General features: G+C 40.2%; 1 protein-coding gene across 1 annotated transcript in view; it reads right to left on the minus strand.

Moving 5' to 3' along the window:
* Positions 1–3255: 3255 nt before the first annotated feature.
* Positions 3256–21645, minus strand: part of LOC102051943 (V-type proton ATPase subunit S1) — a 56293-nt gene continuing 37903 nt past the window's right edge. Inside the window, exons 7-10 of the mRNA XM_005441799.4 lie at positions 20095–20336; positions 19441–19494; positions 11862–12099; positions 3256–3957 (exon numbers count right to left, since the gene is read on the minus strand). Of these exons, the coding sequence (XP_005441856.2) occupies positions 3748–3957; positions 11862–12099; positions 19441–19494; positions 20095–20336 (744 nt within the window). The 3' untranslated portion in view covers positions 3256–3747. The remainder of the gene's footprint in view (positions 3958–11861; positions 12100–19440; positions 19495–20094; positions 20337–21645) is intronic.

The raw sequence follows: 21645 nt of genomic DNA on the forward strand, positions 1-21645 counted from the left end.
TGAAGGAAGAGCTCTTTTCTCCTTGATTTTGCACTAAGTTTTGCTAGGGAACAGACTAATCTGAGAGCAGAACTTTTATTAGCAAACTGAATATCAGGTTCCTTTACTGGAAGGTATCAGACACCACAGGATTTTTTGGCACTTGTGCAGACTGAAGGCGTTGTTTGAATTTTGGTTTTATTTCTCGTTATCCAACCTATTTTTATTTAGCAATAAATTAATCTTCCATAAGTTTGTTTTGCCCATAATAATAACTGGTAAGTGGCATCTCTGTCTTTATGTTGACCCACAAGCTTCTGTGTCTTATTTTCTCCCCCTATCCTGTTGAAGAGGAGAGCGGGGAGGAGTTGAGAGACCAGCTAAGTGGGCATCTGGCAGATGGCCAAAATCCACCCACCACAGGATGCCAGAGAAAAAACAGCCTGCAGGAAAAGGAGTCCCTGCCCACCTTGTGTGGGTTGTCTCATCCTCTTGTTCAATGTAAGGATAGGATTATCACTATACTTGCCTCCATAGTCATCATCACCTGCTCAGACTACCGCTAGTTTTTCCCCAGCAGTGACCAGTATCTAACATTAAGGCTTCTTGTATTTCTGATTATCTTAGGAGTTCGCTTCTCATGGTCATTCCTTGTTTTCAGCACCTCTAGTTTTCCCTGCTTGATCCCAGTTTATGTTGAAATAATTACAGAACCTTCTAATGCCTGGACACCACCTAATAATTCAGCTGATTTAGATTCGCATATTAATTATCTGTCCGTATTAATTTGCATATTAATTGTTTCCAGAAGGAAAGGAGGAGTCGATTACTTCATTGAGTCTTCCCTTGACAGATGGAATGATTTTTCCTCCTTTACTGCCTACATAAAAACACTACTCTTGGACTATTTCTACTGTAAAATCCTGCTATAATTTCTTGAGGCTGAGCCATATTTAACAGGGATGAATCCAGAATCCAGCCTTGCTGAAATCAGTGATCAGTTATCTTTGTCTCCAGCATGATGTGCAGCTGCAAGGGTTCGAGATGGCATGGGGACCCTAGCAGCACACGTGTTCCCCTGAGGTGGTGTATTGGATGCCCATGCCCAGGTGTGAACAGCAGGGGTGGCCTCTGTGAGAAGAGGTCAGAGGAGCTGAGTGGGCATCTGCCAGCCAGCCAAGGTCAACCCACCACATGTGGGCAGACAGCAGATGGTCCTCTTCTGAGAGGGACTGGATGCCCAGTGCTCCTGGCCCCCAGGACAGCTAGTGTTGTAGGTTGTTCCTTTCCTTTTCCAATGTCTTTCCCAACACAGACATCACAAGGATAACCCTACCATATCAAAGGCTACAATATATCGTTTGAGCTTTCCACCACAGGGATGTCCCAACTCACTACAGAAACAGACTATATGGTCCCGCAGGCCCTACTTACAAAAACATTCATGGTATCATTGTTGGGAGAGAAGATAGAAGGAAAAACTTTTCCCAAAAAAACCACTTTCTCTTCACCCTGGAATGTGTAACATCAAACACAGCAGACAGTTCAGTCTGGCCCTTTTCAGAGGATTTCAGTTTAACCAAATCATCAAAAAGCTAATACACAAACATTTCTTCCTACATCTCTTCCAACCCGATCTATTCTGAAAGAGGCTTATCTCTTCCCCATGGTACAGCCTATATGAGACTCTGTTTCCTCCTCCTCTTCTGCAGAGTCCAGCCCAGACAAACAAGAGAGGCTGCAGGTATCCCCAGTGCCACACTACAGTCAGGACACTGTCAGCTCTAAGAGAGTCCACAGGCTCAAGAGGAGGTTGGACAAATTCACAGACTATAACTACACCCAGAGTTATTAAATACAGAGACCTCAGCTCTGGCTGAGAAAGTCTCTGAACTTAAATTGTGGAGAATGGGAGAACATCTGCAGGAAATACTGCTACATGCTCACCACACTCATACCACTGCTGGAAATAGGATCCTGAGCTGGGTGGCCTTGTACAGATGTTCTTCAGTTCTTATATATCACCACTGCTGAACAAAATCTATTTCAAATTGTACTGAATTTAGATAAAAGTCATAAGAAAGCTGTTTTCTACAACCTAATTCCTTTAATAGCCTTCCTTTCTTCTAGCTATGAGTTATATGACTATGATGCCAATTTTCAGATTTCACATTCATGTAGCTTGTTTTGAAGGCAGAATTAATACAACAAATCCAGTTGTCTCTCCTGGCAACTAATTTTTGCCAAGAAAATGTGCCTTTCTAATATAGTGGGTTTGTGTAGATAAAATGCCAGCATTCTTTGAGGTTTTGAAAAATGTTTGGGAAAAATATTGCAGCAGAGGAGTCACCTCTGCTAGTTACATGCCAGCTTTATATTTGTTTTCCTGGTCAGGATTGAATGATTTAGGAGAAGTACCTTCAGACAGCATTTAATTTACCTCTTTGACTCCATAATAAAAATGTGACATCCAGGAATGCTGGTTAAAAACTATTGTTGGTCTAGTTAAACAGTCGATTCTGTCTTTCCTCTGTATCATTATCCTATGACATGGATCAAGACCAGAAAAGGTAGAATTTTTCTCATGTGACAAATGTAATTTTGTCAAAATGATACCTTTTTATTCTTTAGCTACTAACAGAACATGAACAGTCGTAATGGAAGTTACAGAAGGAAGAATGAAAATGTTATTTTTATAATTTTTTACCATTTTATCATTGCTCTTTTACTATTTCCTAACTTTTCATAACATTTAGTAATTCACTTCATAGTCAGATTGCCCAATGAGAAGATGTAGCGTCTTTATTAATTGCAGAAGAATTCAGCACACTCTGAATGTTTTCAGGCTCCTGGAGTCATTGAGATGACCATAAACATGCTCAGAGTTCAACAGTACATTAGCACAGTCCTTCTAATGACTTTACATAAAATTTATTTTCTTTTTTGGTACAAACTTCCTAAGTACTCCAAAGATACCTGGAAAAGGAGGGTTGCTAAAAAAAATACCTTATCTCTGTTAAGATGCTGTCTGCACCGTACATTGAGTCATACTAGGTTATGAACTTGAAAAGTTGTATTCATTGTCATAACACCAAATATAATTTTGTGATCAGTTTGGACAAGGACCTATATTGTTTAGGAACTCCATCAGTTGTCCATGGGTAAACCAAACATATGAGTTAGTTACTCAACATAAACCTTAATCCACCCATTTTCATTTGTGATACCGCATTTGAACAATACTTTGAAATACTTTGGAAAGACTGTTCAAGACTGTTTATTTAGTAAATTATACTTTATTAGTTCTGTACTTTTCTGGAAGGTTTTCTCAAGAGAAAAAATGACAAGACACAGTTCAGTCTTCTTAAAACGTAGCATCAATGTGACATATTTACTAAAGAGCCTTTAGAGAGAGACCAACAATTTCAATATATAGTTTCCTATCAAGTAAGTTATTCATCCTTCCCATTTATCTCTGTTCTGATAACCTTTCTTTGCCATAACAGTTAATTGGAATGCAGTTTGTAGTGGTCTTTCTAATAACCAAATAGAGTAATAACCTCCACAGCCTCACCTCAGACCCTTAACACAGACAGCTGTTAACAAATCACAATAATAACAAGCAGAATTATTCTTGTTGCCAAGCATAAGGATCCTTTATATATGTAGTTGAATTATCCCTTTCTGCTATGATATCTTTTCAGGTTACACGTATTATGTAGTAGGTTGTAAAAAACATAAATATCAGACTAGGAAATAACAGCATGGCTACTCTGTCTGAGGAACTGACAGAGCTGGACCTTTGGGATCATCATATCTGTTGTTTGTTGTGAGCTGCATGATCATATGGATTCCGTAGGCCAGGATCCACAGTAGAAGTACAGATGTCACCAAGCCCATCCAGATTCCAGGAGTGAAGAAACCTGTACAGTCACTCGCATAGGAAAACTGATTGTTTTCAACATTGAAGCCTTGAATCTGAAAATGAAAAAAGGTAAATAGATGAGTGGAATTAAGCATGGACCGTAGGCCCTAGTTTCAGAATATATGTGGTAATTACAGAAAATGCACCTGTTAATTACCACTCACACTCTGCACATTAAAAAAGTGTGAGAACCAAATCCTCTGCATGACAGTTTTCCATGTCCCCTTTTCACCCAAGATATTCATAGAATAGTAGAGTGGTCTGGGTTGGAAGGGACCTTAAAGACCATCTAGTCCAACCTCCCTGCCTTAGGCAGGGACACCTTTGACAAGACCATCCAACCTGGCCTTGAACATTTCCAGGGATGGGGCATTGTCATGGGTTAAGCTGCCCAGCCAGCAACAAAGTACCACACAGCTGTTCACTCACTCCCTCCCCCACCACCTCAGCAGGATGGGGAGGAGAACAGGGAAAAAAAATAAAACTTGTGGGCTGAGATAAGAACAATTTAATAATTGAAATAAAATATAATAATAACTAATGAAAAGGAGAGAGAGGGAAAGAGGAATAAAACCCAAATGGAAAAAAAACGAGCGATGCACGGTGCAATTGCTCACCACCTGCTGACGGATGCCCAGCCAGTCCCAAGCAATGATCAGTGGTTCCTGGCCAACTCCCCCCAGTTTATATACCGAGCGTGACATTCTGTGGTATGGAACATCCCTTTGGCTGGTTGGGGTCAGCTGCCCTGGCTCTGCTCCCTCCCGGCTTCTTGTGCACCAGCTCACTGGCACAGCATGGGAAACCTGGGAAGCCCGTGGTGTATTGTTTAGCAACAGCTAAAACATCAGTGTGTTATTGACATAATTCTCTACTAAATCTAAATCACAGCACTGTACCAGTGACTAAGAAGAAAATTATCCCAGCTGAAACCAGGACAGGCGTCCACACCTTCTCTGGGCAACCTGTTCCAGTGCCTCGCCATCCTCATAGTAAAGAATTTCTTCCTAACAACAAATCTAAATCTATCCTCTTTCAGTTTAAAGCCAGTCCCCCATACCCTGTCACCACATGCCCTTGCAAAAAGTCCCGCTCCAGCTTTCTCATAGGCGCCCTTTAGGTACTGGAAGGCTGCTATAAGGTCTGCCCAAAACCTTCTCTTCTCCAGGCTGAACAATACCAATTCTCTCAGCCTGTCTTCATAGGAGAGGTGCTCCAGCCCTCTGGTCATCTTTGTGGTCCTTTTCTGGACTCACTCCAACAGGTCCCTGTCCTTCTTCTGCTGGGGGCCCCAGAGCTGAACACAGCACTCCAGGTGGGGTCTCATGAGAGCAGAGGGGAAGAACCACCTTCCTCAGACCTGCTGGCCACACTTAATGCAGCCCAGGATATAGATATGGCTGGCTTCTCATAAGCCTATACTCCCTAGTCCTTCTTCTCAAGGCTTTCTCAATCCATCCTCTTCCCAGCCTGTATTTCTGCTTGGGAGATCCCCGACCCACATGCAGGACCTTGCACTTGGCCTTGTTGAACTTCATGAGGTTCACATGGGCCCACCTCTCAAGTTTGTCAAGGTCCCTCCAGAAGACATCCCTTCCCTCCAGTTTGTCTACCACACCACACAGTTCAGTGTTTTCGGCAAACCTGCTGAGGGAGCACTCTATCCCAGCGTTCATGTCACTGACAAAGATGTTAAACAGCTCCAGTCCAAGTACTGACCTTTGAGGAATGCTACTCCTCAATAGTCCCCACTTCTTTATGAGTAGAGAAAGTGTGGGTAACCCCTCCACAGTTTCTAGGATGATCTGCTCCATGATCTTGCCAAGCAGCAAGGGGAGCCTGACCAGCCTGTTGTTCCCCAGGTCTTCCTTATTTCCCAGTCAGTGGGAACTTCACTGGACTGCCACAGCTTCTGTGTGGATAGTGGCCTAGACACTTCATCCACCAGTACCCTCAGAACTTGTGGATGCATCTCATCAGGTCTCATGGACTTGTGCACCTTCAGGTTCCTTGGATAGTCTTGAACCTGATCTTCTCCTCCAGTGGGTGGCTCTTCATTCTCTAGGTGCTGCCTTTGCCTTCTGTGAATTGGGCAGTATGGCTGGAGCACTTGCCAGTGAAGACTGATGCAGAAAAGTCATTTGAGTACCTCAGCTTTCTCCATATCCCAGGTAACCAGGTCTCCCATTTCCTTCCGGAGAGGGCCCACATTTTCCCTAGTCTTCCTTTTATTACCCACATACCTGTAGAAGCTTTACTTGTTGCTGTTGATGTCCCTAGCCATATTTAAATCTTTCAGGGCTTTAGCTTTCATAACTTGATCACCGGCTGCTCAGACAATTCCTCTATATTCCTCCCAGGCCACCTGTCCTTGATTCCACCTGCTGTAGGCTTCCTTTTTCTGTTTGAGTTTGTCCAGGAGCTCCTTGTTCACCCATGCAGGCCTCCTGGGTTTTTTGCCTGCCTTCCTCTTTGTTGGGATGCATCACTCCTGAGCTTGGAGGAGGTGATCCTTGAATATCAACCAGCTTTCTTGGGTGCCTCTTCTCCTCAGGGCTTTATCTCATGGTACTCCACCAAGCAGGTCCCTGAAGAGGCCAAAGTCTGCACTCCTGAAGCCCATGGTAGTGATCTTGCTGTGCACCCTCCTTGCTGCCCTAAGGATCTTGGAACTCCATCATTTTGTGGTCACTGCAGCCAAGGCTACTCTTAAGCTTCACATTCCCCACCAGCCCCTCCATATTGGTGAGGATAAGGTCCAGCATGGCACCTCTCCTTGTTAGCTTCTCTGTCACTTGGAAGTTATCTTCAGCACATTCCAGGAACCTCCTGGATTGCCCATGGCCTGCTGTGTTGTCCCTTCAACCGATATCAAGGTGTCTGCAGTCCCCCATGAGGTGGTCTTGTGAATGTGAGGCTGCTCCTATTTTTCTTGTCGTAGTCGGAGTCCAACTCAGTCAGCCTCACATGGGGCACCAATTGTTGCAGCACAATCAAACTAGCAGACTGCAACAAGGCTTTACTGTTGGTCAGATTCTACTGTCTGTGCTGTATCTCCTTCCTTCAGAAACCACTGCTTCTCCTCTATCTGACCCCCTCTCCCACCATCCTCAGGGCTATTTAACCACTTAGCAGGAACGAGCTACAGCTGCACATCGTCCATGTCAATCAACCCACTGCCTTCGAGGCAAGGCCACAGCTGCATGGTATCAATGCTGATCAACCCACTGCCTCCAGTCCTCTACATTTTCTATAGAGGGAATCATCTACTCAGTCATCCTGGTCAGACAGCCTGCAGCAGACCCCCACTATAATGTCACTTGTCCTTGCCCTCCTTTGAGTCCTGCTCTTGGTCAGCTCCTCATCCATCCCCAGGAAAAGCTCCATGCACTCCACCTGGTCATTGACATAGAGGGCAACACCCCCTCTTTAATTATATTAAAGATGCAGAATTCATTTATTTGGCAAAAAGTAGTTTTCCCACTTCAGAAATTTTCATTATGTTTAGAAGTCCTAAAGGGGATGTGTGATCAGTATTGCTCAATGACCACTTAAGGACCAGGAGACTCAAAGCACTCAAAGACATTGGAGTTAAGGGCTCCCCAGATTCTAAGATTTGTTGAAATACCCTGAGATTTTTAGTTAATAACTCCTTGACAAGCAGAACTCCTGAAACATACTTTAAAATGCATCTAATGAAGATGACCTTTTTGGGTGGGTTTTAGTGAAAATTCAAAGAGAAAACAGTTGTGAAACCTTTCTTCCCACTGCCTTAGACAACAGAGGCTCAAAACAGGAGAGAGGGCTTGCTTCACTGAGGTGGGGGATCTATGTTTTCTATTAACATATGAAACCTATATAAGCTTTTCCAGCAGTTAAAAAAAATCTCTAACATCTCTCCTTTGAATGAATTCTCAGTGTCTGCCACTGACTGAGGTCCTACCATATTATTTCCCTCAGAAAAATCAGCCACTTTGGGGATCTATTTTCTGCCTAACCAACAATTTTGCAAAATGTATAACAAAGTGAATGCCTTTGAGCCCCCTATCCTTCTAAAAAAATTGTTAAAACCAATCAGAGGATCAGAGAACTATGAAGAAAGGGAAGACAATCCCCCTTCCACACAGATGCACGTAATGACATAAGCATTGATTTCTTCAGAAGGAAGGGAATCTGACTGGTGGAAGGAAATGAAGGAAGGAAAGAATTAATCTAGTATGTGATTTTGAGTCTTGCTTAAATAATTTTACAAAGAAAAATGAAGACTGAGATTATTATGTATTTACAAGTTCTTTAAAATGGGTGTGTGAGGAAAGCACCAAACATCATAAATCCACCAATAAAGAAATGAGACCTTAAAACTATTTTCTATAAAATATTATAGAACAAAATAAAAAATAAAAGAAGGATTATTTTATTTAAATCATTTCCCTCACCAGAAAATAAGCAAGGAAGCAGAAGATCATGGATCTTTACTTTTCTATGTTCCCATTCCATGATTACTCTATGCTTTATGATAAAATAAACGGAAAGCTTTGTGGTAATAAAAATTCGTACTTCCTAGGAAAGTTATTGGTACCAATGTTGGCGGTTTGCATACCATGCTGCACCAGTAAGCACTCGGAGTTTGAGTTCATTCATGGCTCAGGCACCTAAATATGTATGTAATATGCATGTTAAAGCCAATGTCTACACCTTCCAGAATACCAATTAATAAAACTATTATCATACGCAGAACTAAGGGCTCTTTAGGTACTGTGGAGTGAAGATGATTTCAGCATGTCAGGATTTTATGGGCCTCTTAGAAGAATCTTTCCAAGCCAGATCGTGGTAGGTGACTTGCAAAGACTGCCTGCTTTCACTGTAGGCAATCAGAGTTCTGATTAAAGCAGGATTAGCGAGTATAAACCTTTGGCTTGGATAACTGCACAGTTTTGGAGAATAGAGGTGATCACCAAAGGCTTCGCTTGTTAAGCCACTGCTTTGACAACAGATCAAAATGTGAATAGGAGTCATGAAATCTAATCTGAAAGACCTATTTACAATGAAAACAGAAAGCAGGTGAAGATCTATGTCATTTATGCTTAAAAAAATGGATGAAATTCTGGAAAACAATACACACATGTTACCAAATTTACAAGAACTCTTTGTAGCACTTAACAGGTATATTCAGTTTAGAAAGGCTTTACCACTTCTGATTTAGATCCAGAAATACTGAATTTTATTATGTCAATCCTATTGTGTGTTTTTTTTAAAGCAGGATTATGCTTATTGAACCTTGGAGCTGAAAGCTTTAATTGTACATTCTTAAAATGCTATGTCTACTTTCAGGCGGGAGATGAAATATATGCAGCGTTCTTTTATTGTTTTTCTGAAGCTTTATCATTTCTGTGGGGGTGTTAGAATCCAGGTAGGAGATAAAAATGTGACTCCTAGCAACATTTCTACCTATAGAAAAGTTAAAAATACTCACATGGTAATCTCTAATTTTTATGAATGTAAAAGCCTTTTGGATACAGGGCTCTGTACTGTGGAACTTTTTAATTTTAGTGTTTAGACAAGCATCATTTGTCGTGGTTATACTAGTCTGCATTTGCTGTTAATTTTTAACATATTTTTTTGAATGGAGTTTTCTCATCACTTGACCTTTGACAAAGCCTTCAAATAAAATGTTGTTTTCATGGGTTTTAAGCGTACATTGAACATCTAATTTTTGAGTTTAGAAATATTTTAACAGCAACGAGTCCTAATATTCTTGATTTTAAAGTTTTTGGAAGTTATTCTTAGGAACAAGGGGGCTTCTAAACCACTATGACACATGCTAAAGAAATGTGCTTTTGGTGGCAGCCTCCTCTTTAACTTCATAGACAATTCTGAGATCCTCAAAAGGATAAAAGATATCATGGTAGAACAACTATTCCTGTAACAACATCAAACCCAACAAAAAAACCCCACCAAAACCAGAGCAGTTTTGGTACTGTGTACAGTTCCCAGTGCTGACATCCTAGGCTATGGGTACACCTAGACAGTATCCCACAGAGGTTTTTTAGGTGGTAGTGACTGAGGTAGCTCCAGAGGTAAAGTAAAATGCTGCATCAGTTCCTCCTGGCTTTGGAAAGAGCTATGCAAGGCTTCACTGTGCAGGTGCCATGCCCCTCTAATACAGTGATACTGTTTTCAAGACACCCAGCATTGCAAAGCGCAATCGCACCAGCTAGATCCTGGTTTCTAATTCATCGCATAACATTGGCATGAAAATCATGTTCCTCAGTTTCAGTGACAAGATTTTATGCTGGCTGCAACCACTTAGCATATCTGGTGTGCTTTTCTGTCCATGCAACTGAGCTTGGGGGTTTCTAAACCTCATTCTAGAACAAAGACTTATACTGAGATCAATCAGATGTCACTATGTATCGGTGGAAGATGCTTGAAAAGGTATGATCTGGTTCAGTGAGAACTCAGAAACAAGCCCAGAATGTTGACTTTCTGTTTTCTCACACAACAGAAAAGATCAGAGCAGGACTTCTCAGCTTGTGTTCCATGCTTAGGACTTTATGAGAGAAAGAGGCCTTTCCCAAGAGGAACTAGAAGTTCTGTTGTCCGAACAGTGGAAGCAGCTGCTGCTCCAAATCAATAAGGAAAGTGGGAAACCTACTGCTTCTACTCTTGATCAAGACCCCAATAAAAGGATGCCTACTAAGATGGAGCAAGGCCCCTCTCGAAGCTTTAAGAAGGCAGCAATATCAATGTATATAAAAATTCAAGGAAAAGATACATTGTAAGTGGACACTTCATCATTTCATACCACATGTACTTTCATAGCCTAGTGATGCCAAAGTCTAACTTCAAGGAGTTGATGAGGCTACGTGCAGTTGCATGGACTCAGGTATTTTCAGGCCTTTCTATAAAAAATACCATCAGGAGGAACCTTCACAAAGTTGGTGTATAGTTCTATGTTGCTTCTCAAAAAAACTGGGACTCGATCCTGGAATTTGTGGAAAATATATCTCAGCACCAATGCTGTTCCTCTGAGTTTCCCATTGTTTAAGCAGAAATGTCAAATCTGGACTCAGATTATTGAGCTTTATTAACAAATTCATAAATACATTTCTATCAGCATTTGTATTCAGTTATCATGGTTTAGCTCATCTTTGAAAAATAAGAGTCCAGTTGTCTGGAATTATTCCTATTGTTTCCATGACCTCTTTAATCGAACAGATCCCTTAGTGCAATATTGTTTTAAGATACGAATGTTAATGTGCTTCTCCTAAGTCAAGATCAATGCTCAAAATAATAAAGATGCACTCATCTATATCTCACATATGTAGTGTGTACTACTGCACTAAATACACTGAAAATTTATGCCTCATTAAAAAAAAAAAATTAAAAAGCCAGTTACTTTCCTTCTGGCCCATGCAGGACCTAGTATTGCTCCTGAATGAAGTCAATGTCAAACCTTCAATTAAATTAATTTCATTGGGCTTTTTCTGTCTGTAGGAGTATAGACAGTCTAAGTCACTGAAAACAGTAACCACACTAAGCTGTACTTTCCTAGATAAACAAAGTGCAAAAAAAATCAAATAAAAACAAAGTAAGCAGCATAAACCCACCCACATGGAGAGGCCCACGTTTCCAATAGCAGCCCAATTCATTAAACAGGCATGGAAACTTAGTCATTCTTTGCCTGATTAAGCGCATTTGGTTTTATTGTTTTTTCTTTTCTGTGGACAACTTCAGCTTTGTTTTTCAAAGCTGTGCTTTCATGTTCTTGCTGTTTATCAACTGCCATCTTTTTTACCCCTTTATTGAATAGCTCACCTAGGGGGAACAGCTTTTCTTTTACATTTTTGCTCAGGCTGAAATGAAAGTAAGGGCATTATGAATGCCTATCGTTCAGCACCTACAATAGCAAGTAATAGTTCTTGGAATTATCTCTGAAATGGCAATGTGTACTCACTTGCAACCTGGAAATGAAAACATCCCAGTTTTTTGCCTCATTGTTGGATGGAATCAGCCTTGCAGGATAGTGATTGCTTGTTCCCACCAGCTGACAATGAAATGAATACTCTGCAGGAGCAGAGATGACAGAAACATTAAATTTAGCAAACTTTTCTCCATCTTGTACAATCTCAACTGAATCTAAAGTGGACCAATTTCTAGCTGAGCCTCCGTAGAACTTGTTGGTCATTAAAAACCTAGAAAGACAACAGAGAGGAAAAAGAAGTCAAAATGACAGAAGGAAAAAGTTAATACTCATTTGATGAAGTACTAGTGGCAGATAAAGGTTCACTATTGCTAGCTGCAAACATCACAGTTGGTATCTTAGCTTGGCCTCCCATGTCATTAGGATTGTTCACAAGTGAAGAGACTGAGTATGTTTTTACTACTTAAGGGTTTCATCTCACAAGCACAGCTTTCATAGCTCTGGCAGGCAAGGAGAAAATGCAATTTCATTCTTCAATGGCCCCTTCCAGTGCAGTATTTAATCAGTCACCAACGCTTTATAATCAGTGGCGGAGAACCTGGGAAACTGTCAGTAGACCTGCAGTGGCTCTCAGTAAACATTTTATGGCATTTTTTGAAAATTGCTTTTATGGTAGGTACAGGCATAATAACCGTTCTGATTTATCATTGCAATTCTTCCTTGGCTTAGATGCCTAAATTGCAGTTTCCTTTGCAAATGTCTGAATTTGCAGTAAAAGAGTTTTCTCTCACTGGAGGGTAGGGAGGGGTCATCACCTCTAGTTTCCCAATTTTTAGTGGTTTAGACAGAAATAAATATTTTCTCTTCTTGAAAAGGTCTGGGTATGTGCAGTATTGTAGCAGTTTCCAGTAGTTTATAATTATGGGATTTTTATATATATATGTTACTACTGCTGCAATTTGAACACCTCCCAAATGTTCAGAAACAGAAATAATTGAGAACATCCAGAAGTACATCCTGATGCTTTACAGATCAGGACTATGTCCTAGTCTACCACTTTTTACCCAGATACTTTTAAGTATTCAAGTTATCCTATAAGGAAATTATAAACTTTTCTCCTTATTGCACGTTGCTTAATACTTTAACCCTGCTTGGTCTGGTATGTGTTGCTCTATATAGTTTGCTGATTATTATTTATTTATTTTTGGCTTATTGATAACCATAAAGAATTTAGAAGGGAAATCCTTTTAACACTACATGAGACTTGCTACAAAATGAAATATTCTAATATGTTTATCCAAAATGGATAACACTGTATGTGAATTGTAAAATTTGGGGTAATACTTAGATGCAATTATGATAGGTCTGAAAAATACACAGTCATCTATAAATATGCCACAATACAGAAAATATTATGTTCTATAGGGTATACATATATACATGGAGAATATTCTCTGTTGTAGAATATTGCTTGTTTGTCCAAATCAGTTTCTTTTGGTAGCAAGTCATTCGACAACATAGAGTCTAAACTCCACAAAATATTCCTTAGGGGTAACACACAAAATTTGACAAGTTAAATTACTACAGTAATTAATTTGTATTTTTTTTAATTATCTGTGGCTTTTGGTTCATATAACTTCATAATCCTCAAGAGTTTCAAAATGCACAGAAGTAATCCCAGAACTCAAAGTGTCATTCAGGTGAGAAAAGGATATTCTGTCTTATGGCATCCGTTACATTTTGAGCCTGAACATCTCTTTCCATTCAACATTCAGCTGCAAGCATCAGTGAAATAGAAAAAAAAAATTGAATTTCATCTAGTACACATTCACAAATATTTATGGAAAATATATTGTTATAGTGATGAAGTTACAAAATTAAAGCATGTATTAGCCTAGTTATTAACTGCTAGAAGAAAGGAACCTTTTCCTGATACAGAGCACAATCTGAACAGAATTTGCATGGCGTTTCAGTAGCAATGCTATAGACACTAGCTGGAGGCCAGCTACAAGCACAGAGAAGTTTACTTAAATGTTTGTGCCAACCACAGATGCTGGGTGTGCTCTGTACTTTTGCTGAGAAGCTAAGTGGTGAACAAGGAAATTCTTTGGAGACTTCCCATATGAACAACCAGGTTTTTATAAGGCTATGTATGTAATTACAGTCTAAAGCGACCTCCAAGAGAACGCTGTATCTTCATGTTACACCAAAGACTAAAATTTCATCTTACTTGCACGTTTGTGAGAATTAACATACTAATTAACGAACTAGATGAGCATGGTTAACTTAATAACATGGGCTTTTATCCTCAGCATTTCTCCAAACAACTGGTAGTGGATAGCCTCCAACTACATGCTCTTAACTGCTAATTGGTACAACTATAATTCATTAAATTACAAAAAAGTCATGCAAAGGACAAAAATCAATAGCATTACTTCATTTAGTTTAATATTTTCTCATATGAGTAGACAGCAAATAGAATGAGCACAATATACCAAATTAATGACAAGGGGTGGAGAGATAAAGATTTTACCTGCAGAACTGAAAGTATCTTGGCTTTTATAAGAAATGCTGTGCTTGTATTAAACATTAGAGCCAAGACGGGAAGCAAACTTTCACACAGACATTACGTACTTTACATATTGTGGCACAAACAATTCCTGCTCATAGGCCAGACTCCCTTTGTGCCAGATAACCATGTGAACTCTAAATGCCACCACTTGTTACCCATCAAGTTCTCATGTGGCTGTTCGCTACAGGGAGAGATATTTCTGAGAAAGAAGTTACTGTTTCAAAGATTCAAAGACAAATGCGACTGGTAGGTAAAAGACTTTAAAACATGGTTCTTAGGTCAATTTATTCTATACATGCTATGAGCGACAAGAACAGTCAAGTACTTATCAATGTCAGTAGGGAAAATACTAATACTCTGCACTTCCATCCACTTTGACACGTTTTCCTAAAGAAGATGATAGACAGGTTCTTGGATACCTGGATGTCATCAGCTGCTGAGAGAGCTGCTCCCACAAAAACTGCTGCCCACTGCTCATACCTCTGCTACAGCACGAGTTCACTTTTGTAAATTTTTGTAAACTTAGCACAACCGAAGCCACTCTACAACCACTCCCTAACAGCTCACCTCTCGGTGGCAAATGCAGGAGGCTGAATGGGACTGCTGCTCTTGCTAGAGAGGGAGATGGCAGCTGTTTGCATAGGATGAAGCAGCTATTGCAGCTGTTAGTAGTAGGAGGTGGGATATGACTAGCTGCTCAGCACGAGGTGGTAGACTAGCAGCGGTAAGGGCAGGGTCGGGATCCAGCTCAAGCTGCTGAAGTTAGGGCCTATTTTATTGACCAAAAAATCAAGCTTTTTGAATGTGGTGCTCTGTGGTGTCACTTTCTGCCTTCAAGGGATGCTCTTCTAGACCTGAGTAAATGGCCCTTAGAAGGGAAAAAAATGCATTCATGGCTCTAAGCTCTGTTGCTTCCCACCTCTTTGCCCTGCTTGTGTCCTGTTTATTGAGGTGGATTGTAATCTTACCAAGGCGTCATCTTGAACAAGAAATGCAATCAAAGTGAACCAGAAGGCCAAAACAGAGGTTGTAATGTATCTCTGTGGCATTTAGGAGCTCTTGAAATAGACATGACAAGACAAACAATGTGAATAAACTGTTCCTGATTCATGAAAAGATCAATGGATTGTTCTGGTTCTGTTGAGTATATCTTATTTTTTTGCATTATATGCCACGCAATATGGTATTATGGTAGCTAATGGAGGCCTAAAATGACACAATTGTCTCTTAAATCAAGAGATAATCCAACAGGACAGCGGTGCAGAATAGTGAGTGAAAATAAGGAAAATTGTGGGTCAAGATAAAGACAGCTTAATAAATGAAGGCAAGAGGGGAAAAAAGTGATACTGAAGCAATCACTCTCTACCTCTCCCAAGCAGGCCAATGCACAGTGAATGCCCAGGCAATGACTACCCTCGAAGCCACTCCACACCTTCTTCCCCTGTTCTATTTTTTTATTGCTAAGCACCTGTGTCACACATTAAAAAAAATCAATTTAGGCTTTTTTTTTGTGTTGAAATGGCCCGAGCACCTATTACAAATCTGGATTACACCTAGCTCAATGAAATAAATGAAATTCTCCTGTAAAACACAGCCAGCCTATGCTACTTTAAATACTTACTGTGCATGACACTGGTCAGGACTTCACCTACTCTCTTTTCAAGTCCACCTATTGTGGAGACTGAGTTTCTTATCCCAGCTTTAAGGGCTGTTTATGCATTTTGGTATTTAGCTATAATATATTCAAAAAGCAGCACAGGTCAAGAGAAACTTTATGAATATTTCTACCTTTACTACCACAGGATCAAAGAATATAAAAAATATTCCATAATAAGAGAGAAAACATGAACCATTCACCTATTGTACTGATCTTCTTCCTTAATTTACAGTTAGTCTGCAGAATTGCTTCAAATCTCTTCAGATGCACCTCAAATTCATGACCACATTAATGTTTTCTTCCAATAATTAAAATCATAAGATTTTAACAGATGACTAAATGTAAATCTGAATAATCCTCATTAAGTCCATATGCATGCACTAACATTACATTTGATCTTCTTATGTCTGATGTAGCAATCAAAATCTAAGACAAATGTTTCAACTGCTGAAGTATTTTTTCATATAATAGCATCCTAATGTTTGCGATTTCCTGTTCTATAATTGAGCAAAACTTGTTGACTACTTTAAAGTAAATAATCCTCCAAGTTCCATCAATTAACTTGGTAGCTAGTTTTGCAGCACAGTGTCATGCTTCATAAGATTTTCAAGTGCTTTATGATTCATATTATTTTCTTGGAACTGTAATTTTAGAAGAAAGCATGGTGTTATGCTGAGGATGGTCACATTCAGAACAAACGTAGAAAGCAACCAGATTCATTCATACACTAAAAGATTACAGGACAGCAGCTAGGAGCTGCAATAGTATGAGCAAAGACACAGAATGAAAATCCAAGGCACTGTTTTGGTGGGTCTGTCTGTACAAGAGTGAAACAGGACCAGCAAACAGTAGGCAGAGAAGCACCAGGGCAGCACCACGGAAAGTGATATTAGACTAAAAGTAAAGACACAACTTGGGCAGAGTCTTGGTTTGAGAACAGTATTTTTGGAATGAGATCCAAGAAAAATGTTTCCTTCATTCCCCATGGTGTTCATGGAAATGCATGCCCCTTTGCTACTTTACAGTACTGAAACCAAGAAATGCTTGACTCCATCACCAAGAACAAGTCTCAAGGATCCTATGCACAGCTCACTACAATAGTCAAAAAAGTAAAAATACTATACTAACAGCAAGCTTATCTGTACATTATGTTCTTTCACAAAGCTCTAGATGCTTGGAGAGGAGACGTTAAATAACAAAGCATATGTGGTTTTTTGTCACTTACCGTGATCTCTTGTAAGTGTCTTTCTGCACTCCAAATATAACTCCCAACACATCACTGACTCTGTTCAACACAAGTCCTTCTGGAGGTCCTTCTACCTAAATATAGACTGTCCTTCTACCTCAGTGTAAATAATAGTATTTATTCACCCATGCTTATCATCTTAGTGCCACATGCCTTTTTTACTCTCCTACTAAAATACTGTTCATGGTCTGATTGTCTCCTACATTATTACTTTAAACTTCCCCTCTTTGGTTTCCCTCGATTTCCATTCCCCTTATTCAAGATGTCAAAAGTATTTTAGATTGCAAAAGTCATTTGTCCTTCTGCTGCCCAAGCAAACATCTAGTTTGTCCTCTGGTATATGCAAATTTAATTCAGTGCAAGTTCTTCCCAAATAAATTCAAGCAATTAGCTGAGGTACCTAAATGAAAAGAGCAGGCTGCATCATCTTTACCAGAGTCTACAAAAATTCTTTTAACTGCTGTTCCTGCTGCTGAGGAGAGAACTGAGGTTTAATGACCAGCAGCTGTGTGGCAGCCCTCAAACAGTAGCAGGTGCTTTCCCCGTCCCTAGAATCCAGTAGTGAAAGCAACAGCTGCAAGTACTCAGAGTGGTGGTGAATGGAGTCACCTCCAGTTGGTGGCCAGTCACAAGTGGTGTTCCCCAGGGCTGTGTTTGGGCCAGTCCTGTTTGAACTACGTATTGATGATCTAGACGAGGAGATCGAGTGCACCCTCAGTAAGTTTGCAGAAGACACCAAGATGAGTGGGAGTGTTGGTCTGCTTGATGGCAGGAAGGCTCTGCAGAGGGGTCTGGGCAGGCTGGATCCATGGGCTGAGGCCAGTTATATGAGGTTCAACAAGGCTCAGCGCCGGGTCCTGCACTCGGGTCACAGCAACCCCACGCAGCGCTACAGGCTTGGGGCAGAGTGGCTGGAAAGCTGCCTGGAGGAAAAGGACCTGGGGGTGCTGGTTGACAGCCGGCCGAACATGAGCCAGCAGGGTGCCCAGGTGGCCCAGAAGGCCAACAGCATCTGGGCTTGTATTCCAAACAGTGTGGCCAGCAGGACCAGGGCAGTGACTGTCCCCCTGTACTGGGCACTGGTGATGTCGCACCTCAAATACTGTGTTCGGTTTTGGGCCCCTCACTGGAAGAAAGACACAGAGGGGCTGCAGCGTGTCCAGAGACGGGCAACGAGGCTGGGGAAGGGTCTGGAGCACAAGTCTTGTGAGGAGCAGCTGAGGGAACTGGGGGTGTTTAGCCTGGAGTGGAGGAGACTCAGGGGGACCTTATCACTCCCTACAGCTGCCTGACAGGAGGCTGCAGGCAGGTGGGGGTTGGTCTCTTCTCCCAGGTAACAAGCAACAGGGCAAGAGGAAACAGCCTCAGGTTCTGCCAGGGGAGGTTTATATCGGCTATTATTAAAAAAATAAAATATCACTGAAAGGGTTGCCAAGCATTGGAACAGGCTGCCCAGGGAAGTGGTGGAATCACCATCCCTGGAGGTATTTAAAGAATGCATAGATGCAGTTCTTAGGGACATGGTTAGTGGTGGACTTGGCAGTGCTAAGTTAACAGCTAGGCTTAATCTTAATGTTTTTTTCCAATCTAAATGATTCTCTGATTCTCCCTTTGACTTTTCATCCCAGGTCTTCCCATTCCTTAACTTTTCTTCCCTCTTCTCATGGTAGGAGAAACATGGTCTTGTCATCATCCACGCAGCAGAAAAATTATGGTTTTGCACCCCTCATTAGCCACAAGCTAGCTCTGACAGAGTACGCTGGTAATCTGCATTAGGACTAAATACCACCCTGGCCATGCAAGTAGACTTCAGCCCCTAGAACTGCTCACATAACGCAGATTTCCCTGAGACAGGATCATGGTTTGATCCTATTAGAAAAAGAGGATGTTGCATATGCCAGTAGCTTACAGTATGGTTGTTTACCTATACCACTTTTTTAGAACTTTACCTGAGCACATTAATATATTCTCTATATAAAGACCGTATTATTGTTCTGCTGCACAGTAACTCCTTAGAACAGAAATTAAATCATAATTTCAAAACCATTTTCACTTAACTCCTACTTTTTTTTTCTCCTAATTTACAAGCAGGCTTTGTAAGTCACAAAGATCTATTTAAGAACAAATAATAATTTACCTTATCTCTAGGCTGCTGATTTCATTCACTGGCTTTGTGTATTTTAATGACAGTCTAAGAATAAGAAACAGATTTTTAATGTTAGAGTAGTCAGCTTTAATTAGATCATTGTGACATTTCAATCGGAGGGAATATTCTAAATCAATAGGCAATTACAGAAGTCATATAGCAAAGGTTCAGTACACAGAAAAATATGACAAAATATTTCTAGAGTGTTTTTTTTTACCCAAGAGCAGGTGCTTCAAAGTAAAGGAAAACAGAGATCATGTTTCATTAATGTACTTCCAGCTGAATTACTACCTAGTAACCGGCAATACTCTCCTTCAAGGGAATTTTACAATGAAATTATGATCTCATTAATGCCAGTGGAGATTTCTGTGATTGTGAGATTGGGCACAGGGAAACCTGTTTGGACCAAATATAAGCAAACAAGAAAAAGGAATATAAGAGGAAAAACAAAAGTGAAAATAAGGGGCTGCATCTGAACAATTTTGTGATCTTGACTCAATCTTTTTCTTCTAAGAATATCCAATTTAGTATTTTTGTACTTTGGATGCTTTAGAAGAAAATTAAATTGGTATTAACTTGACATTGCACCATTTTGGATTAATTTTCAGAAATCACATATTTTACGGAATTTCTTGTGCTACTCACGTTGTGTTGGTGTCTGAGCACTCAGAGGAAGAAATATCCACATTCTGCATTACAAATGTTGCATTTGTCAAATCTATAAAAACCGAACTGTTGGCTTTGAGGCTGAAATTACTAGCATAAAAAAGGATGCATGTATCATTTCCAGTGGTCACATTCAGAGGAGGATATGATAAACTGCCTTCTTCCTCAGTGGCCATTAATCGTCGTCTTAATTCCCCCACCATATCAGTTCTTCTAGAAATCTGGAATAACAGCACATTAACAATTCATCTCCTTTGTAAGAGATAATATCAATTGAACACAGACCTTCACCATTCTGTACCATGAACGTCCATCCTTCTTAAACCTTCAATCAACTTCAATATTTATTATTGTCTGTCTATTTAATTGGCAGTATAGAGGCTATGGTGTTAACCTAGGTTCCCATTGTCAGGTGTCGACATGTGAAAACAAGCACCACTGACATCAGGCAAATGAACGTAAAACTATGTTGTTAATGCTGCCTTAAGACAGTGGTGTTAATTAGTGCTAATACTTTTTCTTTTTACAGAAGAATATACTGAAAGAAAGTAACTCTTCTTCTGTGATAAAATCACAAAAAAAATTTAACTTACACATTCAGTGACCACCCCCTGTAGTAAGAACAAGTTTTTGCGCTCTTCATGTTAACAGCCATGAAAGCAGGCTACCTAACTACAGCAGCGCTGTTTGTACACTCTTCTGATGGCTTCTGGGAAAAGATCTATGCTCATTTGGCTGATGCAGTGAACTCCTACAAGAGACTTCACTGCATATACACATTTGTTTTAGGAGTTTTCCAGGGATTCCCTTTGATAGGTAATGCTTTTTTACAAATGTGCCCAGGACATCCTTGGTAAAACAGCCCCATTGATATGAACAGTAAAAGCTAGCTGACCTTATCAGACAATAACTTAATCCTGTTGTTCATATCTTACTCTTCACTTCTTACTCTGTTCATATTTGGACTATTCCATCTATTTTTAAGTCATGTCAGCTTTATAACTTCATATTCTACAAGTGGCCTCTTCCCTTGGATAACTTTGGGATACAAGAAATGAGAGGTGTCAGGGGTTACCAGAACTATAATTACGTGGAGCTATTGCCTGGAACCACTTTTAATGGGTTTAAAGACAGGCAAGGAACATTTTCCAGTTTGGAACAGAGGCTATAATATCACTTTATAACCTGTCTATGGAGAGGAGCCCCAGAAGATTTTGTCACCTTAACCGCTGCTTTCTAAACACTATGGGCCATCTGTTATTTACAGCGCGTCTTTGTAGATACCTAATTCTATGAACAAAGCAGAATGGGCTGAATTAAAAACCTTTGACTAAACTCTCAAATATAGACTGCAATCTTCCTCTCCCATACGTGCATATTTTATGAATTTCTTTTTAATTCAGAGTAGTGCCTTTTCAAATACATCAGAACATGCGCTATTTTAAATGAATACCATTTTCTTTAAAAGAAGAGTGTGCAACAAAAGACAATATTCAACTCTTGATATAAAACTTTTAATCTTCCCTTAGG

This window comes from Falco cherrug, chromosome 5, assembly GCF_023634085.1.
Source record: "Falco cherrug isolate bFalChe1 chromosome 5, bFalChe1.pri, whole genome shotgun sequence".
Taxonomy (NCBI): domain Eukaryota; kingdom Metazoa; phylum Chordata; class Aves; order Falconiformes; family Falconidae; genus Falco; species Falco cherrug.